At 42.3% G+C, this 26,420-nt stretch overlaps 1 protein-coding gene across 1 annotated transcript in view; it reads left to right on the top strand.

Moving 5' to 3' along the window:
- Window positions 1-26,420, top strand: part of plxna3 (plexin A3) — a 59,381-nt gene that overhangs the window by 20,716 nt on the left and 12,245 nt on the right. Inside the window, exons 6-18 of the mRNA XM_072449428.1 lie at window positions 471-653; window positions 15,988-16,125; window positions 17,202-17,302; window positions 17,945-18,068; window positions 18,892-19,036; window positions 19,348-19,447; window positions 19,743-19,857; window positions 21,028-21,228; window positions 23,931-24,027; window positions 24,263-24,453; window positions 25,239-25,387; window positions 25,676-25,796; window positions 26,210-26,346. Coding sequence (XP_072305529.1) covers window positions 471-653; window positions 15,988-16,125; window positions 17,202-17,302; window positions 17,945-18,068; window positions 18,892-19,036; window positions 19,348-19,447; window positions 19,743-19,857; window positions 21,028-21,228; window positions 23,931-24,027; window positions 24,263-24,453; window positions 25,239-25,387; window positions 25,676-25,796; window positions 26,210-26,346 — 1,802 coding nt within the window. The remainder of the gene's footprint in view (window positions 1-470; window positions 654-15,987; window positions 16,126-17,201; window positions 17,303-17,944; window positions 18,069-18,891; window positions 19,037-19,347; window positions 19,448-19,742; window positions 19,858-21,027; window positions 21,229-23,930; window positions 24,028-24,262; window positions 24,454-25,238; window positions 25,388-25,675; window positions 25,797-26,209; window positions 26,347-26,420) is intronic.

Genomic DNA, 26,420 nt, shown 5'->3' with positions numbered 1-26,420 from the left:
GAGCAGAGCCGCAGAGTCGCACTGCTGCTGCCAGACTTCAGACTCACAAATGCTTTTTTTTTCCCTGCCCAAAATTTTATCTGTAACTTTAGCTCTTTTTGGTTGGGGGAAAAATGTGGGAACGGTCTAATCCAAAGAACAGAGGATTGTGGGAGTTGTATTGCCTGGACTGTTAAATAGGCCATGGCCATTGATGACAACATTTGAATAATTGAATAATTCTATCTTATTAAAGAGACTAAAGAACAGTGTTTTCCTGGTGACGTTTACCCCACTGCAAAGCATAACTGCGTATTATCTAAACATCTTTGTTTTTTCTATGTATTGTGTGTGTCTGATTAAAATTTAAAAAAGTCTTGAGTACTTTTTATATATATTTTGCAAGGAGCATGTCACAAAGCTCAGTACAAGAATAAGTAATATTCTATTATCACACCAATATTTGCTAACCCAGTTCTGTTTTATTCCAGCCGAAGCAGATTGGAGACGACTTCTGTGGCCTGGTTCTGAACCAGCCTCTGGGAGGGTTGCGTGTGATCGAGGGACACCCCCTGTACGAGGACCGGACCCAGGGCATGGGGGCCGTGGCCGGGTACATCTACGGAGAGGACACTGTGGTGTTCGTGGGGACAAGGACCGGACAGTTAAAGAAGGTAAGAGATTAACACTGAGGTAGAGCCGAGGATGTGCCTGTGTTTATAGTTTCTGATTGAGAAGCTGTTACTGCGTCAGTTTGACTGATTGAACAGCAGTCGTGGCACAGTGGTTGATGAGCAACATTCAACGTTTTGGGATTTGAGTTTGCATATTCTTACAGTTTTTTGTTGGGTTTCCTCAGTTTCCCCCATCAACATAAAATGCCCAATCAGTTTGAAGAATGTTCTGCTTTTTCCAATCCTTTCAGCTAGAGCCAGGGCAGATTAGTACTTGACCACTAAAACTCGAGTCATAAGTTATGCCTGACCAGTGTCTGGAGAATGTGGTCCAAATGCTTGAAAGGACTGTCTTATTTGTCTATTTTCATTTTGACTATAATCTACATTTATCGCTTACGGTTAGTGCGAGTGAGTTTCATGCCGCTGCTTCATGCGTTTACACGGGACGGAGAGGTCGCACCGCTGAGGCTTGTTGGAGCAAAGCGGCTGCTCAGCATGTGCTGAAAGTGGAGCTACTGAACAGAGCGAGTGCCAGAGCGTTATCTCACTAAAAACACTGTTTTTATTCTTCACAAAGCTGTTTGTTGACGTGAGCCAAAGGAAAGTCACTTTCTCAAAGTCTCAAACCCCTGCGTGTTACCATGGAGCTCATCTCATTAACAACTGATATAATACTTAAAAGAGTTACAAGGAGGGGCCAATAAGCTTACATTTATATTATTTAATCCATTTGTGACTCTTTTTTTTTTTAATCTGCTGTATTAAATGGCTGGCAGATTAACAACTGTTCTTGCCGCAGGAATATTTACAGGTGTAAACATGAAAAAAAAAAACAATATGTTTCCTTATTTTTGCTGATGCCTGTGATTAATCATAAAATTGCAATATTTGTCCTCATGATAATTTTGATTTTTTTTTTTTAATTTTTTTTTGGCCCGTCGGCTTTATTAGGCAGGAAAGGAGTGTGAAATGGGGATGAGAGAGAGGGGAGGACATGCAGCACATTGTCGGAGTCGGGATTCAAACTCACAACACTGCGGCCGGCTGCCCTCGGAGCCTAACATACGTGTGCTGTGCCTTAACCACTCCACCACCGGGCAGCAAGACAATTGTGATTCTAAAGTTGATAGCGTGACATCCCTAGTGCATTTATAAGACAATGTTTGGCTTTCATATGCAAAATTAAATCAGGCTGTCCTCAACTCTACTTACAATGTGTAATAGTGATTTGTGTGTGTGTGTGTGTGCGCGTGCGTGCTTGCGTGCGTGCGTGTGTTTGTGGACTGTAACCTGTTTAGAGTCCGTCAGCTCAGCCTCATGTGAGTTTGAATACATTAGATTTACATTTAAACTCTGGGATGCAGCCTCTACTTAACACAAGACAGTAACTAACACAGACTAACCCAATCTGACAGGAATGGGACAAACATCTTCTGACTTTACATTTGAGGAGTTCTGAATGGAGTTATTTTTACATTTTACATTTGATTTATTTTGTAGTTGCTGTAAGTTTATTACCGCATGTGTGATTGACAGCTATTCTGACAATCAGTGGTTCTGTTACACTTAAATTAACAAACCAGCTGTGTAAAATGTGAACCCCGAACGTAAACCAACGTTTTACTTTACATTTTGTGCTGTGAAACAAAAAATAATAATTAAAGCTGTACATTTAGTCTAATTTCAACTTGTGGAGGGATGTGTTGTGCTGCCATTTGTGAGTGACAGCTGTGTTGACACTTGATGACAGCTAATAACTGCATATTTTTTTTATTTCAATCACAAACTCTGGATACTAGACAATCAATGCAACAGGTGTCTCCTTCAAACTCATTTATTTCACGAAATATGATCCACTCCTCTTCCATTCTCCTTCTCTGGCCTCCCTCCGTCCCCGATATTTTGCGTCAGTTTTCTCTCAAGTCTCATTCTGCTGCAGCTGTGGAGCATTCTGCCTCAGATTTCGCGAAGAAAGGCGCTGATTGTTCGGCGTTTCCTGAAGTCGTTAAACTCTTTGTGTCTTAACAAAGGCTGCGGGCTCCGGGCCAATCAGAATGCTCAGTTTTTTTATCATCCGTAATAACAGCGAATATTACGGCACCTGCTGCTTCTTCATCTGCATTTGATACAATTAGGATTATCATTACACACCTGTCGTCTTTTTATCAGCAATATTCACAAATGTCTCTGTGGAGCGGAGTATCTGCTGTATATTCTGTAAAGATGAAATGACTTCCGGTATTTGCCACGGTTTTCATTTGGGTTCAAGTTCTACCAAAACCAGCCCCACGAACTGACAAAAACAACATGTATAAATGTATTAATACATGTAAAATCCTCACATTGTCTAGTGAATCACCATTTCTCTAGTTTAAAGTGTCTTAGGAAATCATAAATTAAAAGTGTGACATCCAAAAAACAGTTTAAGTTGTTGTTGACCAAAGTTGAAGTTGTAAATCAACCAAATAATGTTGACTTCCTGATTTTTAAACATATTCAGTAGTTTAATTGTTGCGTGGTAAAGATCCTGAAAGACTGTCCTTATTGTAAATTGTAAAACAGACTTTTTTTGTTTTGATGAATAGTCGCAGAAGCAATCCATATTTCCGTCACATTTTTACAAACTTTTTCGAGTATTAAAATGTTATTCAAAGTTTATTTTTGAACAGGAAATTGATAGACTACTATTAAATCCTTAACTAAATAAAACATATTTTATTCATGAATTTGTGCTCACCGGATAGAAAACATTTACGGTGGTTTGTGTGGTTGTGTCCTGGTTTTAGTCTTTTTCTTTTTCATATTAGCCCTGGTCCTTGTTCCAGCTCTAATCCTATTTTTATTTGTTTTTAGTTCTTTAGTCCTGGTTTAGACCTGGTTCCGTTCTTTCTTAGTTCTTGTTGCCGTGGTGTTCTTGGCCACACTTCTCCCCTCTGATCCAAACCACATTAGTAGTTCTTTTGACACTCACACCCTTCCCCATGAGGCTACAACTTCCTGTTTACCCCTTGGGAGATTAACTTCCTGTTTTCTCCGGTGACATCACGCTCCTGAGCCAATCAGCCGTCAGATCACGGCTCCGGGCCAATCAGATCACAGAGATATGTGAAGGGACAACAGCTGGAGGCAGTTTGAGAGATAAACAATCGCCCCAGGGGCACTAGCACATACAGTTTGCACTCGGAACACAATATTATGTTGAATAATAACACGGTGTATGTGTTTTTACAATTTTCAAAGACCAGAGCAACGTTTGCCTTCATGGTAAAGCTTAAAACAACTTGTATCATGCTAACGACGCACTCTAAACGCTTTTTAATCAGATGCCAGAGGTCTCAATTTCACCCCATTAGCAGCTTTTACATTGCATCTTTAGGGCCGGACATATTGTTTTATATTACGTGAAAAAAATTATGTATAGCCACTTTTCCGCCACTTTTCCTCACTTTTGTCATGCTGACGTCTAGTACCAGTATTGTATTTAGAATGATTTAGCAATACTTATTTTACCAATATTTTTGTGTGGATGTCTATGCTTATAATTGAAGTGTGTGAGGACTACGTGGGATGTCAAGTGGAAGACTGCAAATAAAATGATAAAAGTGAAGTGAAAGTTGGCGGTGACAGAAGAAGGTGCAGAGGAGCGGGTCAGAGGGAGCAGAGGATGCACTGGACGCTACATGAGCTGCAGTCTCGGTGTGGGCTGAGAGAGGATGACAAAGCCCCTCGGGGAAATGACTTCATCTGTTTATGACCGGAGTCAAATCCATAAAGTTTGACCCTCACTGCTCCCTGTAGTCTCCCGCCTCACTATGACACACCCAGAGACGGCGCAGCCTGGATTAGACAAATGCAGAGACATCTAACCTAAGATAAGATAAGATATTCCTTTATTGTCCCACATGGGGAAATTTCATTGGTGCAACGCAGGTAGATACAAAGGTAGATACAGAAGAACAGATCACTTATAGGAAGTCTGAAAAACACTTTCAGTAGAAGATCTCCTATAAATAAATAAATTAAAACTCCCATAGACAAATAAATAAATAAATAAATACCATTGCATGTGATCCCGACAGTAATTGCACATGAATATGTGTCACGACAGCACATAGATTGCACATGAATTCCAACAGCAATTTCACATATGACAGAATTGCACATCAGTATTAGGTTGGGTCAGTATTGCGAGTGTTCAGTACTAACAGTTTTTGTTATAAAGTCTGACAGCAGCAGGAAGGAAAGACCTACGGAACCTTTCCTTCACACATCGAGGGTGGATCAGTCTCTCACTGAAGCTGCTCTCCAGAGCGGAGAGAGTGTCCTGCATGGGGTGACAATCATGGTCCAGCATAGACGTGAATCTAGCCAGGACCCTCCTGTCCCCCACCTCCTGCACCGAGTCCAGAGCACAGCCCAGGACGGAGCTGGACTTCTTGATGACTCTGTCCAGCCTCTTCCTCTCCCTCTCTGTGATGCTGCTGCTCCAGCAGGCCACACCGTACAGGAGGGCTGATGCCACCACAGAGTCATAGAAGGTCTTCAGGAGTGGCCCTGTCACTCCAAAAGACCTGAGTCTCCTCAGGAGGTAGAGCCGACTCTGGCTCTTCCTGTACAGTGCGTCTGTGTTATGAGTCCAGTCCAGTTTGTGGTTCAGATGAACACCCAGGTACTTGTACGAGTCCACTCTCTCAATGTCCCGTCCCTGGATGTTCACTGGTGAGGGGGCAGTGGGGTGGCGTCTGCGGAAATCCACCACCATCTCCTTGGTCTTCCCCGCGTTGATGAGGAGGTGGTTCCGCTGACACCAGTCCACAAAGTCCTGCGCCAGTCCTCTGTACTCCGCGTCATCGTCGTCCGTGATGAGTCCGATGATGGCAGAGTCGTCAGAGAACTTCTGCAGGACACAGCTGTCCGTGTCATGTCTGAAGTCTGCAGTGTAAAGGGTGAAGACAAAGGGCGCGAGGACAGTGCCCTGGGGCGCCCCCACACTGCAGGTCCGAGTGTCAGACACACAGTTCCGGGCTCTCACAAACTGGGGTCGGTCTGTGAGGTAGTCCAGGATCCACTCTGCCAGGTCATACTCCACACCAGCCGTCTCCAGCTTGTCCCTCAGGAGCAGCGGCTGGATGGTGTTGAAGGCGCTGGAAAGATCGAAGAACAGAATCCTCACAGAGCTGCCAGGCTCTTCCAGGTGAGAGAGAGAGCGGTGCAGCAGGGAGATGACGGCGTCCTCCACTCCGATGCCAGACCGATATGCAAACTGCAGCGGGTCCATGGCTGAGCTCACGGTGGAGCGGAGGTGGTCCAGGACTAGCCGCTCCAGTGTCTTCATCAGGTGGGACGTGAGAGCCACTGGCCTGAAGCTGTTGAGGTCTTTGGGGCGCGGTGTCTTAGGCACAGGTACCTGACAGCTTCAGGCTCATGTTGAAGACATGCTCCATAACTCCACACAGTTCATCTGCGCAGGACTTAAGGAGCCTGGGGCTGATGCCATCAGGTCCTGCTGCCTTCCTCACTTTAATCCTCTTCAGCTCACTCCTCACCTGCGCTGCTGTGACAGTCAGTGGTTGGCAGGGGGACCATGTGCTGGGGGGATGGGTGAGTCCAGGCGAAGTGGGGAGCTGATGGTCCGGGGCAGATAAGCGAAGAGGAACAGATGCAGGGCATTGTCCAGCTGTGGAAGAGGGAGCATGCAGCTGTGCAGGGGGAGGGGCGGGTGACTGATCAAACCTCAAAAAGTGAGCATTTAAATCATTCACCCACTGTAGATCCCCCTCTGTCTGGGCAGGGGGGGTTTTGAAGCCCGAGATGGTTTTCAGGCTCCTCCACACTCCCTGAATGTTCTTTTGCTGCAGCTGCTCCTCCATCCTCCTCTTGTAGCCGGCCTCAGCCTGCCTGATCTTCCTCCTCAGCGCCTTCTGCACAGTCCTCAGCTCCTCCTTGTTCCCTGACCTGAAGGCTCTCTTCTTCTCCTTCAGCAGAGCCTTCAGTTCACGGTTAGTCCATGGCTTGTTGTTTGGAAAACACCGCACCGTCCGGGAGGGAACAATGTTCTCAAAACAGAAGTTGATGTAGTCCGTGATGCACTCTGTGATGGTGTTGATGTCCTCCCCATGTGGGTCATAAAGCTCAGTCCAGACAGTGGTGCTGAAGCAGTCCCTCAGAGCCTCCTCGCTCTCAGCAGACCACATCTTCACCTCACCTCCAGGCTAATTTGTATTCAAACATGTGTAACCTCTGAGCGTTTGTGAAAGGATAGGTTTGTTTTGTTTATAGAATTGTTTTATTCATCGTAACACCTTTTTGGCCCTTGTTTAGTACGGATAGTGTTCTAATTTACAACATTTTCTTTCACTGTGAAGTCCTGGTGTAGTTTAGCCCTGGTATAGTTTAGCCCTGGTGTAGTCTAGTCCTGGTTTAGTCCTTATTTTGTCCTGGCTTAGTCCTTGTTTAGTCTTGGTTTAGTCCTGGTTTAGTCCTGGTTTAGTCCTGGTGTAGTTTAGACCTGGTTTAGTACTGGTGTAGTTTAGTCCTGGTTTAGTCATGTCCTGGCTAAGTCCTTGTTTAGTTTTTGTATAGTCCTGGTTTAGTCCTGGTTTTGTCTTGGTTTAGTCCTTGCTTAACCCTGTCTTAGTCCAGTTTCAGTCCTGGTTTAGTCCTGGTTTAGTCCTGGTTTAATCCTGATTTAGTCCTGGTGTAGTTTTGTCCTGGTGTAGTCCTGGTTTAATCCTAGTTTAGTCCTGGTTTAGTCCTGGTGTATAGCAGTCTAGTCCTGGCTTAGTCCTGGCTTAGTCCTGTTTTTGTCCTGGTGTAGTCTAGTCCTGGTGTAGTCCTGGTTTAATCCTAGTTTAGTCCTGGTTTAGTCCTGGTGTAGAGCAGTCTAGTCCTCGCTTAGTCCTGGCTTAGTCCTGTTTGTCCTGGTGTAGTTTAGTCCTGGTTTAGTGCTGACTTAGTCCTGGTGTAGTCTAGTCCTGGTCTATTCCTGGCTTAGTCCTGGTGTAGTCTAGTCCTGGTCTAGTCCTGGCTTAGTCCTGGTGTAGTCTAGTCCTGGTCTAGTCCTGGCTTAGTCCTGGTGTAGTGTAGTCTAGTCCTGGCTTGGTCCTGGCTTAGTCCTGCTTTAGACCTGGTTTAGTCTAGTCCTGTCTTAGTCCTGGTTTAGTCCTGGTTTAGACCTGGTGTAGATCTCCATAAAGTGCCTCACTTGTACCTTGAGTCCTCCTGTTCTGTTTATTTCTCGTACACTTACACTACATTCCTGTGAGCTCTGCTTTATCTCACTGTTTGTAACACGCTGGACAAAAGGTTCATCAGAGAAATTCACCCTGATTTGTTATTTCAAAGTACTTTTGCAAATGTCAGTAATTATAGTTTACTGGTTTGTTTCATTGTATCGTTCTAGTTCTCTGCGTTACGTCAAAATGTTTTTTTTAATGATTGGTATTTGGATATTTCTCTAAATATATCAAATGGTATCAAATTCATTCTTCCATTTGACAGAGGCATTTCCATCACATTTGAAATTGAACAAAGACAAATAAAGTCTGTCAAAATTCCCTTGCACGTTTTGCAATCCTGAAAGAGTTCATTTGGTCCTGTTGGCTCGCTGCAGCTGTGGCAGTAGTTTTCCTCATTCAGATCTGGAGCAGAAAGTGCAGATTTAGTGGAAAACGGAGGACGGTTCCAGAAGTATTCCCTCAGAGATGGCCTACTTCTCCTCCATGAGTCACTCGCATGCCACCTCAGACACTCACAGCTGCACCATGTTGCCCATGGAGTTGATCAACCCAATTTAAGGACCAAACCCTTAGCGGGAACCAAAATAGGCTGAACTAAAACGTGACCGGGATCAAAACGCAGGACTGAAGACAGTGACATGAACGTGCTGAATCAGAGTGTGTAACCTCTGAGCGTTTGTGAAAGAACAGGTTTGTTTTGTTTATAGAATTGTTTTATTCATCGTAACACCTTTTTGGCCCTTGTTTAGTACGGATAGTGTTCTAATTTATAACATTTTCTTTCACTGTGAAGAGTAGTTTAGTCCTGGTATAGTCTAGTCCTGGTGTAGTCTAGTCCTGGTATAGTCTAGTCCTGGTGTAGTCTAGTCCTGGTGTAGTTTAGTCCTGGTATAGTGTAGTCCTGGTGTAGTCCAGTCCTGGTATAGTGTAGTCCTGGTGTAGTCTAGTCCTGGTGTAGTTTAGTCCTGGTATAGTGTAGTCCTGGTATAGTCTAGTCCTGGTATAGTGTAGTCCTGGTGTAGTCTAGTCCTGGTATAGTGTAGTCCTGGTGTAGTCTAGTCCTGGTGTAGTTTAGTCCTGGTGTAGTCTAGTCCTGGTATAGTGTAGTCCTGGTGTAGTCTAATCCTGGTGTAGTTTAGTCCTGGTATAGTGTAGTCCTGGTGTAGTCTAGTCCTGGTATAGTGTAGTCCTGGTGTAGTCTAGTCCTGGTGTAGTTTAGTCCTGGCTAGTCCTGGTATAGTGTAGTCCTGGTGTAGTCTAATCCTGGTGTAGTCTAGTCCTGGTATAGTGTAGTCCTGGTGTAGTCTAGTCCTGGTATAGTGTAGTCCTGGTGTAGTCTAGTCCTGGTATAGTGTAGTCCTGGTGTAGTCTAGTCCTGGTGTAGTTTAGTCCTGGTATAGTGTAGTCCTGGTGTAGTCTAGTCCTGGTATAGTGTAGTCCTGGTGTAGTCTAGTCCTGGTGTAGTTTAGTCCTGGTATAGTGTAGTCCTGGTGTAGTCTAGTCCTGGTATAGTGTAGTCCTGGTGTAGTCTAGTCCTGGTGTAGTTTAGTCCTGGCTAGTCCTGGTATAGTGTAGTCCTGGTGTAGTCTAGTCCTGGCTTAGTCCTTATTTTGTCCTGGCTTAGTCCTTGTTTAGTCTTGGTTTAGTCCTGGTTTAGTCCTGGTGTAGTCTAGTCCTGGTTTAGTCTAGTCCTTATTTTGTCCAGGTTTAGTCTAGTCCTGGCTAAGTCCTTGTTTAGTCCTGGTTTTGTCTTGGTTTAGTCCTTGCTTAGACCTGTCTTAGTCCCGTTTTAGTCCTGGTTTAGTCTTGGTTTAATCCTGGTTAAGTCCTTTCTTAGACCTGTTTAGTCCTGGTGTGGTTTAGTCCTGGTTTAATCCTGGTATAGGCCTGGTTTAGGCCTGTTTTTGTCCTGGTGTAGTTTAGTCCTGGTTTAGTTCTGGCTTAGTTCTGGTGTAGTCTAGTCCTGGGTTTAGTCCTGGTTTATTCCTAGTTTAGTCTCGGTTTAGGCCTGTTTTAGGCCTGTTTTAGTCCTGGTTTAGTCCTGAATCAGAGTTGGCTCAAAAGTAAATCCAGACTAAGCCACATGACTAGCCCAGGTCCTTCCCAGCTGCAGTGTTAGCGATGTTGGATGCGGGTCGGTGCTGATGCTGATGCTGAGCTCATTGTGATGCAGTTTCCATAGTGACGGAGGGATGTGGTCCACAGAGATCGAACCGAGTCTGTTCTATCCCTCAAACGCTTATCCGTCCCAGCGCTCGCCTTCACGATGCTGGTTTTACTGTAAACGAAGAGATGTCAAACACTACTGTTCCCATGACGATTCATTTTTTGTCAGATACCATATATTTATAAAACGATGGCTAATAATAACTCTGTACAAGTCTGTCATGCAGTGAACCGAGTGCCCTGAAAGCTGGAGATAAAATGATTTCTGCTTCTTCTTCTTTTTTGTTTAAAATGATGTTTTATGGGAGACTTAATAGAAAACTACTTGAATTAATTTGCCAATATTTCTGCACATAACGTTTTCCACTTCACTGTCCTGGAGAGAAATGTCCTTTTTTGTGAGCCCGTTGTATCCGGGCCATAACTGCACGCTATGAAATTGTCCCAGCAGAAGAGCTTTTCGATTTTAGCCTTAAAAATTATGCGTTATTGTGTGGCGTGTATTCATTTGTGCCGTGACGTGTACAACGCTTACTCCTCATCCAAACGCTGCATCGTTCCCCCTGTCTCACTGCCTAACACAGTCCTGAGTCTTCTGTCGTGGCTCCTGTTGGTTTTGGGGGGGAAGGGCATTAATAGGATTAACTACACCCCCTCTGTCTCCTCTTTCCTAAGCATTCTCCCTTTCTCCTGTCTCCTCTCCTAAACACTGTCTTCTATCATCCTTTTTCTTATCTCCTATCATTCTTCTTTCTTTAGCTGACGATCAAAAACTGTTTTTCATCCCGGTTACTTTTCCACCTTTGACCTTTTCTTCTCACCACTGCAGCGCCCTCTTTACGGAGTTAAAGTAGTTAGAATTACCTCGTTAGCATGATCTTGTTAGCTGTATCTTGTTAGCAGTTAAATGCCTTTGCTAAACATCTGTGTGGCGTTCCCCGTTTGTACTTGTTTGCCCACATTTGAAAGGGTTTCATCCGGTGCTCCTCCTCCGGACTTTCTCTTTCTTGTTAAAACTCCTTGTTACCACCACTCTGTTACCCTGACGGAGTTTCTTAACAATGACGGGCTCTGTTCTCATGTTTCCCCAGCTGTTTTTACACCTTTTCAGCTGCTGTTTTTCAGCGAGGAGGCCCATTAGCATTGACCTCCTTGAACTTGTTAACTTTTTAAAAGCAAAGCTCAGAAATTCTTCTCGTTTCTTATTCCCTCCATTCAACCCCCTGCATTTGGGGATAAAGCTGTCCTGGATAATCTAAAGTCCCTTTGATCTCCAGCTTGTTGTATGTCTCACCACAATCTGTCAATTTCTTCTAACCAAATGTATTTTTGGTCCTAGAAATGTCGGGAGAAGATGCAGGACACCCTATTATTCCCACAGAAACTCATTTAACCGTCACACAGACTCCCCACCAGTTAATTGAGAAATGGAATAGAAATATGGCATCCACCATTTGCGCGTTAACAACAATAATGAGTTCGCTAACAGACCGTGATTGGATCTTTCTGGCCTTGTCCGCACTCAGTCCAGGCCTCGCAGTTCTCCGGTTTCTGCAGCTGCCACTGTTCCTCTGTCACTGTCTTCAGATCCTGGGTTAGTCCATCTCTGAGCCCAGTTCAGTCTGGAAGCTCAGTTTAGTTTGAGCCAGCTTCAGTTCTGTGTGTGAATTGTTTGTTGGTGAATTTAAGGTTATGCATGTTATGATGTTTGAACCTGGTTTAGTCCTTCAAGTTGCCTTTTTTTGTGTTTGTTCAGTTCCTCTGCAAAGTGTCTGTGGGTCAAATGGTGTTATGGTTTGTGTTGTAGCCCAGTGATGACGGAGGCTTGATGACTGTTTCCTGTGAAGTCACATGATACTTTGAGCTGACATCTATAGCAATATACCTTTTCTTTCTTTATACATTTTGCCACTTCTTTGTAATCGCTTCAACTTTCAACTTGTTTCCTGTTTGTGATGAAAAAGCAGGGGGGAACATGCTTCTAAATCTGCACCTCCACCTCCAATGATAAATAGATCTGGACCTTACATCAACAGCAGTATTTTATTTTGAAACAGTAACAATGGACACAAAATACAACCATGGCAATGTTTCAGGGCCTGCATCCAGTTGGCTTTACTCCTGCCCAGTCTGGTCCCAAGTAAATGTTAGCCTGTTAGCCCTGGTGCAAATAAATGTTAGCATTAGCGTGAGCGGTTAAGAATAGCCTTTAGCAGCAGCTGACAGACTGACCCCAGATCAGTTTCAGAGTGAGCTCATGTGTCTGAGGCCACACGCTCACATTCACGGACCTGCAAAGTGGTTCCAGAAACAGAAGACTCACAGGCTTTAGGATCATGCAGATTTTATGTTAATTATCCCATATTCACAAACATGTATGAGAGTAGGGACCCTTTTGACGTCTGGGCCCGACCTTTGCAATTTGAAGTAACTTGGGACCCGTTTGCATGTTAAATGATGTGTTTGTGGGGCTTGAGGCTCTACTTTGGGTCCAGGCCCAATGGTTCCGGGTCACAGAGGCTCGTATGATGGTGACATTAATAAAGACATAGAATTACAATTTTGTTTTGGGGTAAATACTGTTTAAAAAATGGGCATACTGTGATAGTACTTAAACTATGCACATAGAAATGAAGTCTTAGGACATTTTAACTGCGCACACAAAGATTGTATGCCTTTTTACTATGTATTGAATAGTATCATTTCGTTGATCAAAACTTATGACCACTCAATAGAATTTGCTCTTTCTCATTTGAAGAAATAGCAGGGCATTTGTTACATGCTGTGTTGACAAATTGAGAAGTCTCCGGGCCACAGACCACACGGGAGCAAGTCTGCGCTGAGAGGGATTCAGTTTCAGGAATGTGTGGCATCTCCCTCCAGCATTTACCCCCCGACTAACACTGTCCACAGACACACATCTACAGACACTTGCACAGGTGAAACGTCTCTAAATGTCCACAGACACATGTGAAACGTCTCCAAATGTCCACAGATACCTGTGAAACGTCTCCAAATGTCCACAGATACCTGTGAAACATCTCTCAATGTCCACAGACACATGTGACACGCTTCTATATGTCCACAGACACATGTGAAACGTCTCTACATGTCCACAGACACGTGCAGATGAAGCGTCTTCATGTACAGGTGCAGTGTGTTTCGTTCTGGTTGTTGATCACATGATGTCTGTCACATGACTCCCCACAGCAGAACTATTGTCTCTAAGGTCAGGGGTCAGACTCCTGCTGACTCCAGAGGTCAAAGGGCACTTCCTGTGACACTCTTCATTAACTTGAACAGCTCTGCTCCCTGAGGGTCTCTCTCTCTCTCCACATGCTCCAGACTGTATCCTTATGTTGGGGAAAGTTTCTGTAATGTGAATGGAAGTTTTTATTTTAAAGAAATTAAAGATATTTTTTTTGTTGCTTAATAAGTGCATTGTGCTGGGTTGTTAGTTTGAATCCAGCTCAGACAGTTTATTGTTCGTCCTTACCGCTCTCATCCCCATTTCATGCTACACGGTCCAGTCCAATAACGACTACAGCCGTGTGAAATCAACACAAAGAGTATTGAGCATAAGTTATGTTATGTGAACAATATATGTTCACTGAAAAGCTCAATAATTGCAGTAAATGGTGTGGATGTACCTGTTTCCACTTCCGTGCTGCCAATTTGGTGTTCTTGTTTTGATGGTTTGAGCTCAATAAAAGATTATGGTTATTTTATTTTTTTATATATGTATTTATTATTGGTTTAATGTTGCATCAGAGAACATCCCTTCAGATATATTTCACAAATCCCCTCTCTATCCCTCCTTCCCAAACCCCTCAGTATTAAACATTTCACACTTTTCACTGCAGTGTCCTACTTTCCTCTCGTCTTCTCTTTTCTCAGAAAGATGTTTTGGAAAATGTCACTTTTTTCACATTTTGCACTAAATGAAAAGTCTTTAATGTAATGTTTTACCTACATTTTCTTTGATCACGGCATAAAGTCTTGATCTCTTGTTTGAAGGGAGGAAATAAGGATCTGTATGTATGTCACAGTAACGCAAGAACAACTAAACCAGGCAGGAATAAACTGGGATTAAACCAGGACTAAACTGGGACTAAACCAGGACTAAACCAGGACTAAACCAGGACTAAACCAGGACTAAACCAGGACTAAACCAGGACTTGTATAGGGGTTGTATAATGGTGCGGTTGGTTCCATTTCACAGTGGTTTAGACTCTTAACAGGATTAACTCATGAATCTGACTGACCCAGAAAATATGGAGAGAGATTGAGGAGAGAGGAAGGAGACTAGGAGACACAAGATGAAGGGAGGAAGGAAGAATGCAAGGATGAGGATGTTAGGAAGGAAGGCAGGAAGGAAGGCAGGACTGGAAGTTGGAAATGGAAAGTGAGGAATGTCTCAAAGGGATGAGAAAAACATGGACGTCAGGTAGAGATTATATGATGAGTCGGAAGGAACATAACGAGCGTCTTGTTTTTGTTGGTACTTGTTCTCCTCATTTGAACCGTACATAAAAAGTGAATTACAGTAAATTACAGTAAATGTGTCCTGGTTTGATGGTGTCATTCAGTCTTCAGGTTTTAGTTGAGTCAGGTTGCTTTTTAATGATGTATTTTGTGTTAGTTAATGACTCCGAAGTCCTGATTTACCTCCTGGTCTGGTTTTGTCCTCATATAGTCCTGGTTTAGACTTTCAATACTGATTTTGTATGGGTTCAACTGTAGTTCAGACCTTTTATTTTTTTCATTATTAATCCTTCTCTTGAGAGCTCTCATTTTCAAGAGCTACTAGTATTGAGGTGTGCTGTGTACGTTTTCTAGTGGGAGGTTCCATCTTATCCTGTATTTTTTTATTTAATTGCAGTGATTTTATGGCCAAAAATATACTTGAGTCTATTCGAATCCATGGAGAATAGAAGGTTTTCGGACCCTTCACCCAAAATGTTACGTTGTGCCCCATGTTTTAGTAGGCTACTGGTTTTAGTGTTGGTCTTGGTTTAGTCCAGGTTTAGATGGTACTAGGTTTTAGGATGTAGGGAAAGTAGGTCAGAGGAACAAAGGAATGGAGAAGCCAGAGTTAATGGTGATTAGCCCTGAGCTTGTTAAACTCGTTAGAGCCAGACTTTAATTAGAACAGACACACACACACACACACACACACACACACACACACACACACACACACACACACACACACACACACACACACACACATGTATCTCTGTGGGGACTCTCATTCACTTACACTTAACCCTGTTTTGCAGCAAGACAGTTTCCAGTGTATTTAATAGACGAGCACTTGTTTCGTTTTACTGGACGAGGTCTAGCCCTGCTTAGACATCTCTATAGTAATTAAAGAGATTTTTTTGCATGAAATACAGTTTAGTGGTTTATTATTGAATTGAATTCAATTTATTATAACTTGCTGATGTTAACAGACACTTAACATCGTGTAGTTCTGGTTCTGTTCTTTTTTCCCCCTGATATAGTCATGGTTTAAATTTGGTGGGAAGGGGCGATAAATTGCCTCCAAAATCGGTATCAGTTTAATATTGAAAATTAAATTTTTGCACCAATATTTTTTCGAAGCTTTCCCAATCTAGGTTCGCCCAGGTGTCGTCAGTCCCTCAGATTTATCTTTTTGAATAGGCAAATGAGAAATAATAAATGTTAACGTAACCATAACTTAACATAAATGTAAATCTATTTCAGATCAACCTTTAAATCTGGTTTAGATGTATGGTTCTCTGTTTTGTTTGTTTGTTTTTTCATATATTTAGCCCTCTGGTAATCCTTGTTTCTAAATTCATAATTCTACAGGTGAAAACGTGTTTTTAAACAATGGTTGAACACAATCATTTGTCTGTGTTCTGACGATGATCCTAAACTTGTTTTTGTCTGTTTTTCAGATCCGCGTGGATGGCGTGTCAAATTCCCAGAGTGCACTGCTGTACGAGACTGTGAGCGTGGTGGAAGGGAAGCCCATTCTGAGAGACATGGTGTTCAGCCCGGACCACCGCTTCATCTACCTGCTCAGCGACAAACAGGTGACCAGACCAGATCCTGAAACATGTAACATCTATAAAACCAGACCGGTTGAGACGTGTTTATGCCGCTCCTCGTACACTGAGCCCGTCCTGAAGTGCTAATGTCCATCAACACTATTCCACAGGGACAGTGTCTCAAACAGAGCTTTCATTCAAAACCGTCTACCCCAAAGCACTGTGGGAAGGGCCGTCCACTGTCCAGTCTGCTGTTGGGCATTCTGGGAGATTGAGTGTATAGTTTCTGACTCGGGGTCAAACCACAAGCCGCAGTGAAATTAGATTAATGAGGAAAACAAACGAGGACAGAGGGACGTGACAGAAATGTGTTTGGACAAGTTAAATTGCGGTACATTCTGAGGCTTAAATTAAATGAACATAAAGTAGTTTCATAAACATTAGTCAAATTTACTGAATGTCAACAGTGCAATAGCTTGGACAGTAAAAGCCCATACAATATAGTTTTTACATGATTGTAGGTTATATAGTTCTACAAATTATTTTATATTGAAATAGTATTGGACTCAAAAAGAAGGATCAGGGGTGATGTAGTAGTGTTGTGGTTCTAAACCTTTTTCAGTTCAGCCCCCATAATAACAACCATTGGTGTTCGTGGCTCCCAAACACAGAACATTGGATACACTGCAAAATTATGAAGTAGCCCTATGTCCAATTATTCAATTTATTTGTTACATGATAAATTAATTTCATTGGCAGTCTACATTGCATACATTTTCAATTTTCCTCACATCACCCGGGGACCCCCTGAAATCATTTTTTGACCCCCCGAGAACCACTAATATAAAGCAAAGGCAAAGTCAGCAGTCACAGCGTGTTTGTCCCAGCCCCAATGCCCTCTGTATGGGCCACTATAACTATACTATAAAAAACAACAACACAGCACTTGACGACCCCTGCCCACCCTTCATGAGCAGAGCACACTCTCCGTGCATCCATGTGTCGTGAGTCTAGTGCAGGATTCTCCTAGTGTCCTCTTAAAGTAGAACTGTTGACAATCTGAGAAAACAACCATCAATGAGGCCTAATACTTCTGCATGTTTTAATCACGCCTTCTGTAGGTGAATCGTTTGCCTGTGGAATCGTGTAACCAGTACGACAACTGCGCCGAGTGCCTGGGTTCTGGAGATCCACACTGCGGCTGGTGTGTCCTCTTCAACAAGTTAGTACCATTATGTATTTTCTTACAAAACCAATGCATTTTACAAAAAACACGCGCCATTTTGATATTTTTCGAAAAACATATTGTGTTGCGTTCGACTTGCTCTGATTCGTCGATCATCCAGACGAGGTGCGTGTAAACACGAATGCGCCTATTGTTAGTCTTTGCAGGTGTCAGCTGATAACATCTGTGACCTCTGATCCCTCCTTGTCAGTGACCAATCAGAGCAGCCTCAGGTCACATGCCAGTGTTTATGATCAGGATCTGTCCATAATTTACACTTTTCACCGGACATGTGCAATTTAGATATATGAATTATACATTTAAAAACAAATGTCATCATTTATTTTGTTTTATTTTAGTTTCAATATTACACCATTAAATGTAAAGCAGATTTTACACACACACACACACACACACACAAATCCCTGTTAACCTTTAAAAAAAACTCTACAAAGGGGTGAATGCAAAGTGACAGGTTCAGAGAAATGTCCCTCGAGGCGTCATTATCCTTTTACCTTTTAAAAAAAAGCCTCAGGGAAGTTCCAACCATTTAACAGTTGGCCTGGCAACAACAGAATAGAAGAGTTTGTCCTGAACTGTCTTTAATCCTGTGTGTTTTGTGTCGAATGTTTGCTGCAGATGTTCAAGACGTGAGTCGTGTGACAAGTTTGAGGAGCCTCAGCATTTTAACACCAGACTGGACCAATGTGTGGACATCTCAGTGTCTCCAGGGAACATGTCTGTCACGTCTCCACCCACTCAGGTAACGGCTCACCTGACGACACCATGGACAGAACTGTGATATTTGGAAACAATAGGGATTTTTTTGCAGCCAATAGGCCTGTCTCGATAATTAATACATCATTCAGTACTTATCGTTCATTAAATGGAACAATTATATTTTCGGGCTCAGTATTATATATATCATGTGTACTTGTTCTTTGCACTAGTTTTTATTATTTATTTTGTAGTACAATAAGATTTGGGCTATATGACTAATTATCATTTTTATTCTGCTATTTATTTGTTGCAGCTCATTCCTTTTATTTATTCAGCTTTATTGTTGTTGTGTCAGTGGATTGAATGAGTTCAATATGATTGTTTATCGTGATATTTTTCTCTTACAATATATCATGCTTCAGAATTTGTCATTATGCAGCTTATGTATGTGATTTATATATGTTGTGGGCAATAACTCATATTGGTCAATTTTAAGATAAATACCAAGGCCTACAAATTAATGTCAAGTTTTAGTAAAGTGTATTTTCTTGTACTTTTTTTCGATGATTGTATAAATATACCACCACTTCTCTTTAGCTCCATTGTTGTTTCCATTCAATATAGTAATTATTCCTTTGAAAAATTATTGATCTGATGCATCAGGGATTTTTTCCAATACCAATGTGTGAAAAATACCCCAATATTGCCAATATTGATTTGCTCAAACATTGTCAATGTGAGGTCATAGATACACAGGTAAGACCACGCCTGGTGCATCGTTCTAATCCAGTCCTAGTGTTTGAAACCATAATTATTCAAATTCTTTAATCTCCTCCTTCCATGTTTTTTCTTTTCTGTATTTTCAGTTGACAATCCGTGTGCAGAATGTGCCCACCCTCTCTGGAGGCGTGTCCTGTGTGTTTGATGACATCACTGAAACAGCTGGGGATGTCACAGGTCGACAGGTGACCTGCATGTCTCCATCTCTCAGGGACCTCTCCCAGCAGTACGGTACGACATTCTGCAAACTAAACTTATTTTATTATCGTTATTCTGGGACTATATATTTCTGCAATTCATTTCTATCTTATTCTCTAGTAGTCATGTGGTGTGTGTAGTGTCTGCTTCAGCAATATTTTAAGCTTGAAAAATAAACTACCACTACTACTATACTGTAATAAATACATAAAAAATAATAATAGAGAAAACAACCAGTATTTGAATATATTTATCTGTTTTCTTGTTGTTTTATTTAGGAAAGAAGTAAGTTTATGTATAGTGTTATCAGTGTATACATTTATATTTTATATTTGTATTTTCAGGAGAGAAGCGAGTGGTGAAGCTGAGTCTAAGATCCACAGAAACTGGACTCAAATTTATCTCCACCGACTTCATCTACTACAACTGTTCAGTACTCAACTCGTAAGTACAGGTTCCGTTTAGGTTGTATTTCTTTCCAAAACCTTGATTCCTGTATTAGAAGTTCTACAGTAGTTATTCTCTTGTGCTCGTGTGTGTTTTTAAAGTCTGTATAGACACACTAACAACAAACTTTATCAGACTCGTATCATCATTTCAACACTCAAAAAACATGTCTGTTTTTGGCCTATACACGAGTCCATTAGTCCTATGTTCGCTTAGAGTTGTAGTCCTACTGAGTTTCTGTTTTAAGTTATTTAAGATTTAGTGTAATTTATGTTTAAATTGTGTTTGGCAGCTGTACGTCGTGTGTGAGCAGCGAGTTCCCCTGTCACTGGTGTAAATATCGCCATATCTGCACCAATAACCTGCAGGACTGTTCCTTCCAGGAGGGACGTGTCAGCAGCATGGAGGTAATGAAACCCTTCTTTTACCTTAAATCCTGCCTTGCTGTTGCAATGCTCTGGTCTAAGTACATGTGTTCTTCTTGTAAACAGTGATTTGGTTCAGATAGGAGAGTTTCTGGCGCAGTTCAAGTGCTGCTTTGATAAATGAGTTCAAATGAGACTTGGACCTGACACACTATAATGATTCTAAGCCCCTCTCTCTCTCTTGTATTCCTTTTAATTAAAGTAATTATCTCTAATTACTGTGATCAGCCTCTTCACCAATTAACACTCTATTTAGGAGCTATTTCAACTACAGCCAATCAGAAAATAAAGAGTTACTGTAGAATCCAACCAATCTGAACTCTGTGATTGAATCACTGCCTGCCAGAAGACGAGCTCTCCAACCAATCACAGGCAGTTTCAGCCAATCACGTGATGTGTTGTGTGATGACGACGCTGTGAAAAGTTGTTTCTGCAGTAGCAAAAATGTATTTTATGCAAATCAATAATTATTTAGGGAAGCAATTCATCTCTTGTTTCCCCCATATATAATCCATGAACGTTCCAATCAATCGAAAATTAAAGATTTTTTTTTTCCAAATTATACAGATTTATTGATTACTCCAGTAATTTACAATACAATTATCTGAGTTGGAACCATAAAAAATATAAATGAAACAGTTCATTCAGTGAAATACTATGAGAGTAGGCGTGTTAAGGATAAGCAGATCCGATCAGTGCCAATTGACAGTGAAGTTTCCGGTTTAACCCTATTGGTCTGCACAAGGCTGGACACAGCGAGCCGCAGCTAAACACAAACGTGCCTAGTGATTCAGTGAAGAGAGTTTGGAGTGTCCCTGAACGCGTTGTGTGGCCTTCACTGGCTGTAGTAAACAGTTTGAAATGTTCAATGAGTGACCTTCGTCTGTTTCTATAAAAAGCTGTTCATACTAGAAAAACTGAGAAACTCTCAGAGTGGACAGGGACAGATGAAACCCAATGAAAATAAAATCTAGTTTTAAAAAAAGTTGTAGTGTATTTAGTTTTTAATATTGTAATACATATTAAATTAACAAGAAATGATTCATAAAATAATGTAAAATAACTAAATGGAGAGAATATGACATAACCAAGCTGTAAAGACAAATGACACTAGGTTTAATTAGTAATAACATTGTGTAAACCTCTTTCCAGGGCTGTCCTCAGATCCTGCCCGCGGGGGACATCTTGGTCGCTGCAGGAATGGTGCGTCCGATCACGCTGAAAGCCCGTAACTTGCCTCAGCCTCAGTCCGGACAGAAAAACTACGAGTGCGTGTTCCACATTCAGGGCAGAGTCCAGAGGATCCCTGCTGTCAGATTTAATTCCTCCTGCATCCAGTGTCAGAACACATCGGTGAGTGACTACAACTCCCACAATGCAACACGGGTCACAGTGTAATTATTCATATTTGTTTTATCTGAGGTATCTCTACTTTTCCTGAGGTATCACAGCTCACACACACGGCCGAGAAAATGATGGATATAACATAGAAAAGCCACAAAACACTACAAAGTAAAACATCATACTGTATTTAGTAGTACTTAGTTTTTTTTGCATAGCTTTAGGGAGGAAAGTAAAGCTAGCTTGAATTATTATTGTACACGAGCTAGAATACAACAAATCACCCCTGAACTTTGAGAAAACTACTTGACATGTATTATGGCTTCCACAGTTCAAAATCTCGTCGTAAATCTCCGTTTGAATGCAATGGTTGGATTGACTTTCTTCTCCAGTAACTACATTCCCCAGAAGCCTCTTTACTCTTTATGTCTCCTGACCTTGTGCTAATATCCTTTTATAATGTCTGAATGACATCAGAGAAAGGACCCGTCAGATGTTTGACCCCGTGAACCGTGAGCGTGCCGTTACCTTGGTGCAGAGGTCATGTCCTGTCAATCATCTGTGCGACCTCCACGGGGTCAGGGTCAAAGTTCACAGGCGGGGTCGATACCGCAGACAGGAATTCGATCCGAGACGGATTAATGTTGCTCCAAGAGAAAGAGATGTACCGCATGTTAAAGAGCAATTCTGAAATGTTTGAAAGGGTGAAGGAAGAGTTAAGAGATGAATTACCGCAACAGTGTGCTCTATGGGTTTACTGTATTTTACATTTGTACAATCAATGCTGTAAACAGAACATTTAGTTGCAGTGGAAGTGTGCTTGGATGCCTCGGGGTAAATGGTTTGCAACTACAAACCGCAGCTCTAGTTTGATTTATTTCTTCAAACATTAAAATGTTCCTATACTTTGCTTTTTTCGACAGAGCTCAGTAGATTAGGACTGAACCAAGACCCTCTTTGTTCCTCACATTCACGGCCATAGCTGCATGTAAACTACTGTAAAATGACCAGACCGCTGAACCACAGAGAGAATACTGTCTGGTTATTAATGAGGTCTTTAACTTTAACCCAAATTGTCTGACAGCACAGAATGAAGCTTAAAAACTGTCTGTGTTCCCTGTGGTTTCAAAACGGGGGGCTGTAAAAAATGTCAGGCCTATAGTGTCACCAGGAAGAATAGCAGCTCAATTTTTAAAAAGCTAATGACGATCTTAATAAAGGGAACGAAACTAACCATGGCCCTAAAAGTAGAAACACTCTTGAGTTGATAATTGCCCGTCTTGGCTGTCTGCTTCTGTGTCCAATGAGCGTTCCATTCACAAGTTATTATGCAGCAAGTGTTTAACATTAAAGGAGACACGTATTGTGCATTTTTCAGGTCACATAAGTAGATAATCATTTTACATTTTGTTCTGTGGAAACCATAATATTGATCAAGAAAGGCTTGATAATAGATACAGGTCCATTGACTTCCTGTTCACAACTGATAAGCTCCGCCTCTTTATAATGAGGCTGCGGGTTGTTGTTCATTTTGAAAAGGGGCCAAGTGGCATTTTAGAACTCTACATATATAAGTAAATACAGGGATATGGGCGGGGCAGGTGGACACTAATTTTCTGAGCACTGGAGCCTCAGCCACAGGATAATACAGGATTAACTCAACCATGTAGGAATCGACCAATATCACCTTTGAGCAAACTAATGGTGAGGAAATGCCGTTGTAATGAGGTTAAAAGCTTATTTAAGTAGCATGTCCCCTTTAAGATAAAATAATTGTTCCCTCATACAACTTAGTGAAACAGCAGCAATAATCCCTTTTGTTTTACCGATGAACATGATAAAAGTAGAGACCTTTGGAGAGAAGTGCTTGCCACATGAGCTGGTCTTGTTGTGTGGCCTTCACCTCGGGCACCTTCCAGACCAAAATCAGACGATCCCAGACTGGATTGTATCAGATTTGATCAACAGAGGCTACCGTCCTGGTCTAATGTGCGTCTGTGAAGTGAGGGTTTCCGGGCACTGCTGACCCAATGGCGACAGGCCCCAGCGTCTCCGTGGTAACGCTGGCCTCACCTCCATGGCGACGGGGCCTGGTCTCCACGGCGACGGGTCCGGCTCCAGTCTCAGCTCTGCGGGAAACTCACTCTGGACTCGTTAGACTGAACAGACACACTACCGTCACATGAATATACCTATCCAAAGGCCTTCATGTTGAGAATTCATATATGGCACAAAATGCATGGATCTAACCAGGACTAAACAAAGACTAAACCAAGGCTAAACCAGGGCTAACCTAAACCAGGACTAAACCAAGGCTAAACCAGGGCTAAACTAAGACTCAACCAGGACTAAACCAGGGCTAAACCAAGACTCAACCAGGACTAAACCAGGACTAAACCAGGGCTAAACCAAGACTCAACCAGGACTAAACCAGGGCTAAACCAGGACTCAATCAGGTCTAAATCAGGACTAAACCAGAACTAAACCAGGGCTAAACCAAGACTCAACCAGGGCTAAACCAGGACTCAACCAGCACTCAACCAGGATTAAACCAGGGTTAAACCAGGGTTAAACCAAGACTTAACCAGAAATCAACCAAGGCTAAACCAGAGCTAAACCAGGACTAAAGCAGGACTAAACCAGGACTGAAAAAGAAAGAATGGGTCATGGGTGTTGTTAATGTTTAATATTAATCCTGATATATTGTGTTTCAGTACTGGTATGAAGGGGATGAAGTGGGGGACCTCCCGGTGGACTTCTCCATTGTGTGGGACGGAGACTTCTTTATCGACAAACCTCTCTCTATGAAAGGTACAAGCTTCTGAATTACTATTAACCATTATAAACGCCCACTACTTTTGTTTGTTGGTGGTTCATGGAGATGTTAATGACAAATAAATATTATAGTTATTCAGTTTTAGCCCTGCTGATATTTAAATTTAAAAATTACAGGTAACATCTTACACATAATAGAACTAATACACATTTTCATTCTGGTAACGTAACATACAATGCATTAGTCCCACTATATTTTCCTATGTTTTAGCCCTGCTGTACAAGTGTGAGGCGCAGAGGAGCAGCTGTGGGCAGTGTCTCAGAGCGCCCCCTACCTTCGAGTGCGGGTGGTGCATGGATACCAGGAAATGTCTTCTGAAACAGCACTGTCTCTCTCCTGAGCTGAACTGGATGCACCACGGGCGGCACAATCTGCGCTGCAGCCACCCGCGCATCAGCAAGGTGAGAGAAGACGGCCTGATCATGTAAAAAACACACACGGACAACATCTCTGGTGCCGGGTTTTCAATCCGTGAAAGGAGAAAGTGATTATTTACATCTACGAACTTCTGAGCTCAGGCAAACCCTGTGGCACATCACTAGTATTCACTTACATGGAATTTCTAGAAAAGCTTTAGAGTGAAAAGCAGTGATGGACCACTCATGCACAGACAGCTCTTATGCAAAGCTCTTTCTCACAAGTTTGCGTAGATGCTGACAGCACGCATCGGTCTGATTTTGACACTATATGGGAGAGACAAAATTACCTATTTACAAGAAAGAAGTTGGTAATACAGCTTTCATATTAAACAGAAGAAGACTGTATGCTTTGCATTTGGGAACATGGCTCTAAAACCCTTTCTCAAGTTAAAAAAGAAATGAGCAATACATGATTAGCAAATATATTGATGCCCAAAATACTTGAATAATTTTACCATTTAGTTTATTCTCAAAGGAGCAATACAAATTGTAATAAAGTATGGCTTTTGTTTAAATTGTTGGTCCTTGTTTACATCAGCATTGCCGCTCATATCCAATTTCCAGAGATTTTTGTGACTCACTAAATTGAATTGCTGCAGGAGACCCATGGGAACTATATCTCGGAAAAAGATTTGAACAATGTCATATATTGTGAAGACACCCTCAGGCATTCAACTTAAAATTCTGACCACTTTTCTGGAAACACAATCCTGGATCATTCTGCCTTCTCCTTTTTAAAAGTTGCTGTTTTCTTTGTGTTTGTGTAGATCGAGCCTCTGACTGGGCCCAGGGAGGGGGGCACTCGCGTCACCATCGAGGGGGAGAACCTGGGGCTGCAGGTGAAGGAGATCTCCCACGTCCAAGTGGCAGGCGTCAGGTGCACTCCAGTCCCAACGCAGTACATCAGCGCTGAGAGGTGAGCACCGCATTAGCACAGCATTAGCAGATACTCTTATTATCGTCTGCTGTTACATACTACGCCAAATAGAGATCCACTTTTACTACCTCGTTTGAAAAGTAAGAGCATTATAAACTGCCAGATTATTATACCCAAGTGTGGTCAACAGCTTGCATTTTTGGTGAAGAAACGAACAGCCTTTTTATGTATTCTTTTGACTGCTTTAATTTAATTGTGAAGTGGACCTGATCAGTCTCGTCTGGTCAAAAGTAACAATATTTATGGTAAAACCTTCTTATCTCACAGAATTGTGTGCGACATGGCCGAGGCTTTACTCCCTCACTCCCCCGGCGGCCCGGTTGAGCTTTGTATTGGCGTTTGCAGCGCGGAGTATCGCACGCTCTCAACTCAGACCTACTCCTTTGTTGTACGTATCCTCTCACATTCATCACTATTTATTTATTCACAAAGTCATAAACGACAAGCCCATTAATGCACTTAATGCGCAATCTATTTATCCTTTATTAATTTCTATTCATTCGTTGACAAGGCTTTATGCTCAAGGACGTAAACAAAATGGCCTCCAATATTAATGCACTTTAATATCTGTATGAAAATGGATCAAGCAGTAGATGAGTTTGTTCCAGACTTATTTATTTATGCGATGCTAATAGGATCCTTTGCATGAGGGGCAGTGTGCTGTCAGTGGAATGAAACGGAAAGCAGGTGCTATCGTTTTCATATCATGGCTACGGTATATAAAATGTTTTTGCGCCATTTTTGATGAGCTGAAATGGCTCTTACTCTTTTGTCTCCTAATGCTGCGCTTCCTTCCTGTAGAGCCCGAGCTTCAGCCGAGTGCGCCCAGAGATGGGGCCTGTTTCTGGGGGAACGCGGCTCACGGTGACTGGCCGACACCTGGACGCGGGGAGTGCAGTTACAGTCTACATCCACAAGGAAGAGTGTCTATTTGTCAAGTAAGGCCTGGTTCGGACCCGGTTTAGACGTGGTTCATCCTCAATGTCGCGCGCTCTTAACACTTTCACTAATC

This window comes from Eucyclogobius newberryi, unplaced genomic scaffold (assembly GCF_026437365.1).
Source record: "Eucyclogobius newberryi isolate DKJ021-1_F unplaced genomic scaffold, fEucNew1.0.hap1 SCAF_17, whole genome shotgun sequence".
NCBI classification, from domain to species: domain Eukaryota; kingdom Metazoa; phylum Chordata; class Actinopteri; order Gobiiformes; family Gobiidae; genus Eucyclogobius; species Eucyclogobius newberryi.
The sequence above is the reverse complement of the archived record's forward strand: the minus strand, read 5'-3'. Positions and strand labels throughout refer to the sequence as shown.